Here is an 8,864-nt window from a genome sequence, read left to right on the forward strand (position 1 = left end):
GATCCACTTTCTGTTTTAATCAAGGAGTTTATATAACTAGAGAACGCCAGGGCCGAAAACTGGGCAGAATAAATAGATACGTCAAAAGAAACTTTATTTACATAACAAACACAATATAAACAGTTTAATTTTTAATAAAATTAACTAAAAGTTTTATTGAGTTTAATTATTATTTAAATTTAAGTGCACTTTCATCTACCAATAATTCAATTACAATATTTCTGAAAAAATAAATTGTGTACTCAGTATAAACTACGGCCACATATTGGAGAATATGCAAATCTGCATTTTAAACACTTTTTCATTTGCCAGAAAAAATAATAAACTGTATATAACCTCTTTATACAAAACAAATATAATGGCTGACACAAAATCTCTATGTATCATATGATTATGACATTTGACTATGACAAGGACACAGGGGAACTCACTGGCAGATTCCTCGTGTTCTATACATATATAAACTCTTTGGTTTTAATTAGTACGAATTATTGGTTGCAACCCAGTTGGCGTGGTTGCAACTTCCAGTTATCAATAACAAAAAAAGGTGGTTATTCCAAAACTTTATAATTGCTTATCTCGAAAATGAAGTCATTAGTTTAATGACATTTTTTTTTTTTGTTATTTTTGTGGAATCTCAAAAAATGATTTACATACCCATATCATATTTTTATTTTAAACTTTATCTCTCTATATCCGAAAACAATTCATTCTAGTAGCTACATTCCTTCTATTAGAGTATAAATCAAAAAAATTCAATAAAAATGACTTTCTTAGCAAAAAGCAGTCTATTATAATAAAACTTTTTTCAGAACAGTAACACGCCTTTGATTAATAATTTTGGTATATATCTTGCCACTTTAGACTTGATATCTTGACTTTAAAGTCCCATATCTAATACCTTAGAATTAAATTAGTACTTGATCTACTTGAACTGATGTTGTTCAAATCATTTGAAACATACTGTATCTAATAAAAATTAAATTGATTTATTAAAACACCCTTGGAAACTCTACTTGGTACGAAGATTGGATCATTTGATCTTCTCAAATTACGTTCAAATCTATAATTGAAATGAAATATTAAGGTAGTACTTCCGTTATATTTAAGTTTAAAAACACGTGCTCATGTATACAGACATTACATGTGACATCAGTATATTGAAACTGTACTTAATTAATAAGGAATGGTATGCATACAAATACAAATTAATTAGAAATTGAATATATATATATATTTTTGTTTTGTTTAGCTTTTTCACAAATCGGGCAAGAATCATTTTATTGGTTCCAAAACAATAATAAACTCTTGTATCAGTAAGTGGTTTTTGAAAAAATCTATTCGCTCCATGTATGACTTTTTTCATTTCAGGAGTTACCATAGTAACGACACATAACTTTATTAATATACTTGTATGGATGGACATATAAGTATATGAATTGTATGTATGTTTTACATTGAATATACATAAAATAACATAACCTGTTATGAGGATGGTTATGTTATTTAGTGCATTTTTAATTAATTAATTACTCGCTTAATTAATCGGTAAAGTACCCAAATTTTTGTTTTATATAATGTTTCGTTAACTAACATACTAAAAATTCAGATCATTATCTACTAATTTATTTTTTTGTATTACTGGCGAGTGATGGTCCTTAAATCTATAAATTCTGTACCGTAAGGAGTATTAAAAATTGCCTGCTTATAAAGGGCATTAATGTCGCCCTGATAGCTCAGTTGGTTAAGACGTAACCAATTCCGTCCGCGGTATGCCCAGGTTAGCAGGTTCGATTCCAGCAGTCGCAACAAAAATTAATTTAATTAATAGTTGTGATGGGCTGGTGTAGTGCATGGTATATGCATGAAGGAGGTGCAATCAGCCCCTGAAATTGAGGAGCTGTTAAATGAAATTATCAGCGGAAAAGGTGGTAAAACACATATATGGTATCAAAATGGGCTCTATAGCCTAAGTGTGTCCTTCGTGAACAGCCAATATAACCTAACCTAACCTAAAGGGCAATAATGAGAATGCATATGCACGATTTAAAGATGATCTTAAGTAAACGAGATTTTTGGTCCTTCCCGAAAAACGTCCTTATCGTTTATGCAATTTCGTCTCTTATTTTCATAATTTCTAATGCAACAAGATTAATTAATTGTTAATCATTAATAATTTTTATTTGAAATTGACTATACCATTTACATGTAAACAATTGAAGAAAATAAGTCATATTTTAAATAAAACGCATGGTTTATTACAAATTTTATAAGATAGCAGCGCAGCGATCGATTTAGTTGTCCCCTCCAACTACCAATGCAAAAGTTTTTAAGTTCATATAGCCCACGCAACGAATTTTGTCAACGAATATCTTTTTTATCGGGTGGAGTATATTTTTTTTTTTAGAAATTCTTCCGGAGCGGCATTATTCTTAACATTTACCCAAAATTTTGAGGTTATTACAATATACAGAAGAAGTAGTTATTGAAATAAATACCACGATACTCGAAATAAAATTGTATACTAAGAAATTCTATTTAAAAAATACAATGAATAAATTTTGCTACTGACGATGATTGCGTTGCAATCGAAATATTGATATTTAGCGACATGTAAGTCCATTGTATGTTTTTAATTGTATTTTTTAAATAAAATTTCTTAATATACAATGTTATTTCGAGTATCGTGGTATTTATTTCAATAACTATATCTCAACTCGAAGTCAACAAGAATTCATCCTTATACAGAAGAAGTATTTTTGCGGGCGTACTACCTTAAACATATGATAAATAGTCTTTTTATTCTATTCAATTTTTTGGTTGGACTTGCACCGTAATTTATCGTTCTATCACTTTTTTTTAAAATACAGGTCTGTGAAATGAAATAATTGGATAAAAAACTAGAATAATTTAGTTATCCTCTGTATCCAGCTCGTATAATAGACCTTTTCATTAAAAAAACGATTCTTTTTTGTTTTGAGCAGTGCGTCAAAAAACTATTGAAGTGAGGAGCTGCAATATATAGTGTGTCGCATTTAAGATGCTGACATACAGGGTGATGATGAGTAACATTTTTAAAGATACTTAACCGAAATCTAAACTTTAAATTCAGCCTACTACAAATTGACAAAATAGGGTCGATTCTTAATATTTTGCCTAGCGTCAAAGATGGCTAGAGATACCGAAAAAAATTATTACAATTGTTGCATAGAATATTTTTTTATACCCATATACCGATTTCCAAGACAAAATTTGCATTTAAATTTTTTTTTCATTATTTGGGTCTACCCTCAAATTATTACAAATTTATTGAAATATTTGATTACATAACACTATTAAATTATCAATTTGTCCTGTTTTTACATTCTATAGTTATAAAATTAAAAATTAAATTTTTAATAATTTTAAGTAATGAGCAAAATAGTGAAAAATTTAAAAATGCTAATTTTATCATGAAAATCGATTTGTGGGTATAACAAATATTCTTAGCAACTTTTTCTAATAATTTTTTTCGATATCGCTAACCATCTCTGACGCTAGGCAAAATATTAACAATCGGCCCTATTTGTCAAGTTGTAATAGGCTGACTGTAAAATTAACATTTCGGTTATGTATCTTAAAAAATGTGATCAAAATATAACGAAAATATAATGGTGTCTTCATCTTAAATGTGACACACTGTATCTTCCATCCTTTTTTTAACAGGGCTGTTTGACAAAGAGGGAAAATATTTTTTACTTGTATAGTTTTTTGACAACTGCCCGAAACAAAAACGAATCGATGAAAAAGGTCTTTTGTATACAAAAATAAAAATTCAAATGTCAAGTATACACTTTGCGTTCAAAAATTTTACCGGCAAAACAATTTTTTATTTGAGTCTAGACTGATCGTTTATAGCTTATGAAAATCAACAATTACGAATTATTTACTAATTTTCCTACGTAATTAAAAATGACTTAAAATCAATAATTATATAATCAGATTTGAGTGATTCAACGGAATGAAAAAGGTTGGCTCTAATGGCAGTCCTGTTTAAATAATAAATTATAAAGACAACAGCAACAAGTGGGTGGAAGATTTTGATTTCAGTTTAATACACATTTTAATTAATTAAACAAAAATGTATACATCATCTACTCAGTCTTACAAACATTTTTTCATGGACATTAATACGCCGATTCAGTAATTCATTATACAACCTTTCAAAGTCCAAGTCTTATCAAGCATATTATTATCTAATTATATGTTATAAAATAATTTTAAAAACAATAAAATATGCCAACTAATCTTTAAACTGACTAACCTCAACTTTTGCGCTATTCTGGAAGATTGTTTGTGCTTTATGTGTTAATTGAGCGAAGCATGAACTCAAAGCTGTCATTTTATGTCGAGCATTGCATACAATTTCGGGATCTTCTGCTTCCAATTCCCCTATAATAAAATTTGACTCAATTCAACAGAATAATTATAAAACAGATTATTTTTGCAATGTAAAACATACATTATTATGTTATAAATGCAATATCGATTATTTTATATTAATTTATCGAAAAATTAATAAACATAACAAATTATAAACAAACATTTGTTTATATGATTAAGATTTATGTTTAAAGCATGTTTTTCATTTAGAAAAGTGAACGAAATGTCATGTTATTCGAAATGTCAAAATTCAGCCATTGTATTCGGTATAACATAATGTATACAAAAACAATAATAAAAGCACTGAAAATAGTGTTAAAAAATAAATAAATAAATGCTTTGTTTATTTACCTAAATGATAATCCAAATCTACAAAGTTTGTATCAAATTCTTTTTCTAAAATATCCAACCAACGAAAACCTATACCAGTAGACGCCATTTTTAAATACAACTTGTAACTCATAGCTTTTCGTTGAACATCAAACTCAAACATGACATGTGAAATTATTTTATTTTGTCATATTATTAAATGGTTTGTTTCTTTAATAAAATGGTTTCGGTCTGAGCTACTTATTTTGTGTTTTGTAGTAAATCATAATGAAATCATAGAATAATATAATGGTAGGAAATAAAAAGCTTAGATGTTTCGAAGTATTAAATTAACTAATAAATTTTGTTTAAGAAACTATATAGAATTAAGATAAACGACTTATTTGGTGGAATGCTTTCCTAGTGGTTTTTTACTTTATTATATTATAAATATAATAAAGTATTGTGATCGCAAAAAAAATCGATATCGGGGTTTCAACGGAAATACACGTTTTGAGGGTCCCCGATTCCAAAAAAGTGGTTTTTAAAAAATGTTGCGTCCGTCGGTATGTCGGTATGTGTGTTACCAAGCTGGAGCCTTCAATTTTCAACTGATTTTTTCTCAAACATACATTCAGTTTGGTCATAATTCCAGACGATTTTTTCATTTTTTCCCTAGGCCTTTTTTTCAAGGGTACTTCCCTATAGGCCAAAACAGGATTTTTGGGGTTTTCTCAAAAACGCCTCAAACGATTTCGATTAAACTAGGCACAAGGCTAGACCTTAAGGTGTTCCTAGGATTGTTATAAGCCACATTTCCGGGAAAATTCGAGAAGGCCAACACCCTAGGGAAAACCTTTCCAAGTACAGGAAAATGGAATTTTCTAGGAGAGGCTGAGGGGACAGCAGTAAAACTTCGTATCAGGGTTTATATCAACAAGGTCCTAGGTTTGATATAACTCCCCTCTGGGACTCCCCCCCTGTAACCGTGGAACCGGAGGGGATGAAATCGTCAAAAGTGGTCAAATCAACCCTACCCAAAATTGATCAAATATTATTTAGAATGTCTTTTTAAGTAACTTTCGTAACTTTTGTAACATGGAGGTTAGAGAGAAGGAGAACTACGTGCTAAAGCATTAGTGCACCATTAGCATTAGAATTTTGTAAAGATTTCAGAGTTACTGGATGGTTCGGTGATTTAAGAATAAGCAATATAAAATATACTTCGTGGTGAGAAGTATTGAAATTTCTAATGGATATGACCTTTTTTATTAATATTCGTAAAATAGTATTTATGCCGTAACTTTGAATGTGTTTAATAATATTTAATTAAACAGGGAATGAGGGAATATATTGTCTCTTAAACTGAATCCAATTCATCTGAATAGGAAATCAATCACTTTTACTTTTTCATTTCACACTAAGTTAAACCGGTGAATTAAAGAGGAACAAGAAAAATAAAAATTTATAATTTAGTTTCGTTATTTATTTTATTATTAAAATATATGTACATTTATTGAATAAACTAAACAAATTTATTTTTGAAAATATCAAACGTTTGCTAGAGCGAAACAATGTAAAATTATCATAGAATAACATATTTTAATATTAATTTAAATTATTAACATATTTTCTTATTTTTTAAACAGTTTATCAGAATAAGAGTTCCCAATTTTCTACTCAATACAAGTATTATGCCTTTGTCTAATGCCGCAATCAGACACGAAGGCGAACACTAAAAAACAATGAAAATAAGCAACAACCAGTCAGTATATACAGGTTGTCGCTAAAAGGTCTTTACTCAAGAATAGCTAAAAATAAGTAGATTCATCTAAACCTGCCTTAGTGCATCGTTTGGTTACATCCCTAGTACCAAGTTGCATAGCTAGGCGGTCAAGTTGAAAATTGGAAAATTTTTTTAACTTAGCTCCAAACGTGAAATCCCATTTTGCTAAAATTAAGTATGTTGGCATTCTTAACTTTTCAAAATTTAAAAACCTTCGACAAATGCGGATTATTTCTTGTAACTCTCTCCAAACTAAACCGATTTTCTTGAAACTAAGCTATAAAACACTCTCGATCAAGTCGGTTTATTCTTTTAGGAGCTACGATGCCACACCCCTCTTATTATGCCGATGATTGAATCGATTTTGATAAAATATGTATAAGAACCATCTCTAGAAAACCTACTTTCAAATAAAATAAAAACTGCAATCAAATCTGGGTTTGAATGCAGTTTTAACTGTTTAAGAGCTATGGTGCCACAGACAGGCATACAGATAGGACACATAGCGGTCAATCTTAAAACCTCTCTTTTTGCATTGGGGGTTAAAAAGGAAATAAATCAGCAATTCATTGACATAGAACGTGATAATATAAGATTAAAAAATCTTCCCAATTTCTATATTCATGAAGGTAAACGATTGAAAGTATTGATTTAGAATCGCAGCAAATTGTGTGCTGTAAGTTAAGTTGTTTATCCTGATGGTTTACTCGAAATTTGCAATATAAATCATTAATATAAAGAAGTTAAATTATCAATAATTTTATTAAATTGTTTCAGATGTTCTTTTCGGCTCATAAAAAGGTTGAAATCCATGTATTTTCAATTCCTAACAATTCGACAAATAGCTCGGTGTAATTAAGAATCATGGGGTAAGAGATCTCGAACTAGAAGCTTAACGTATGAGTAAGTATTCTGTTCACAGTAATTTTAGATATAAAGAATAGAATTATTTTTATTTTCGTTGTTGTTTGGTGTTCGTCTTTCTTCCTGGCCTCAACATAGTATTATATTATAAGTGCAAAATTTTATCTTTTTTTTATTATTAGAAAGAAACTTACAAAAAGATTGCGAAGACTGTAAACTTTAGTTATTTTAGGAATTCGATTTTTCTATATTTTCTCAAAAAGAATAATGTTTATAGAAAATATTTCAAACAGAAGTTGTTTCTTTCAAAATTATTTTTATTTTCAAAGAACTTTCTAGCATATAAATTGGTCGAAATAGGTACAGTTATACTTCTTTATAAATTTTTACAAGTTTCGTGAATAATTCAAAGTTTATAAAAAAAGTGATTAGTCTTCCGATTCTGTAAAAGCAATACCAGCTGAGTTATGGTTGGCTCATCGAATGTTTTGTTTTTAACGATTATTAATGGAGAAGTTAATTCGTAGCTGGATATTGTTTCTTAATTTGCTAGTTTATTTCAATATCTTTAAATTCTAGAAAGATTTTATTTACTAGAATGTAAATTTTTGAATTAAAAAATTTCTAATAACTTTCCATATTTCCATAAGTGAACGTTGAAGCTTTCACCGAACAATTTTACATTTAAAGAACCATAACTTAGTACCTACTGATTGCTCTTAAAGAACAATTTTTATAAAAACTATGTTTGTCTCATGCATAAAAATATAAAAGTTGATCCCAAAAATAAGTATATCTCGGTCAATTTTTATCCTAGATTATTGTATATAAAACCAATAATTTTTTAAGAAATACTTTTTTTAGTATAATTCTTCCTAAATTATTTGCAATTATTTTCAAGAAAACAAAGAAAAGTCGAATTTCCGCGATTCTTTTCAGCCCCCGTTCCTATTTGATTCTGCTCGGTTTTTTTACTTATTTAAGTTTTGCAATATTACTATCAAAAACAGTTTCAACTGCTTAGTAGTCTATAATAAGTCGAAAAAATTTTCTATAAATGTCTCTCTTTCTAAGGAAATAAAGAAAAATCGAGCTGTGCCTAAAAAGGCCTTTGTAAGTGATGTGGAAAAGAGAGGCATGAAAGAAAACCATAAAGATCATAACTCTCGATTGATATATCTCGAAAACAGTTATTTTGGGGAAAGTAAAATAAAAAATCTACAAAAAGTCATCAAAGAATATTACTATTGAAATTTTTGTAAAAAATGATTCCATTTTATTTCATTTTTTTGGTTTAGAAAAATTCTAGTTTCTTGAAAATAATTGCATGAAAAATTTAGTTATTTCAATTTATCACATGAACTTATTGTTAGATAATTTTATTGATTTTCTAACGAATTTTTAATTTTATAGTGTAAGTTCTTTAAAAGATATTTTAAAGAAAATTGTTTTTTGAGACATTCAAATGTTAAAAAATATTCAT

The 8,864-nt window shown here is 28.5% G+C and overlaps 1 protein-coding gene across 1 annotated transcript in view; it reads right to left on the reverse strand.

Moving 5' to 3' along the window:
* The window catches only part of LOC123305292 (Golgi-associated PDZ and coiled-coil motif-containing protein-like), a 31,629-nt gene extending 26,734 nt beyond the window's left edge, over window positions 1–4,895 (reverse strand). The window contains exons 1-2 of the mRNA XM_044886975.1: window positions 4,774–4,895; window positions 4,304–4,431 (exon numbers count right to left, since the gene is read on the reverse strand). Of these exons, the coding sequence (XP_044742910.1) occupies window positions 4,304–4,431; window positions 4,774–4,885 (240 nt within the window). The 5' untranslated portion in view covers window positions 4,886–4,895. The remainder of the gene's footprint in view (window positions 1–4,303; window positions 4,432–4,773) is intronic.
* Between the last annotated feature and the right edge of the window lie 3,969 nt (window positions 4,896–8,864).

The sequence above is a fragment of the Chrysoperla carnea genome, chromosome 1 (genome assembly GCF_905475395.1).
Source record: "Chrysoperla carnea chromosome 1, inChrCarn1.1, whole genome shotgun sequence".
In the NCBI taxonomy this organism is placed as follows: Eukaryota; Metazoa; Arthropoda; class Insecta; order Neuroptera; family Chrysopidae; genus Chrysoperla; species Chrysoperla carnea.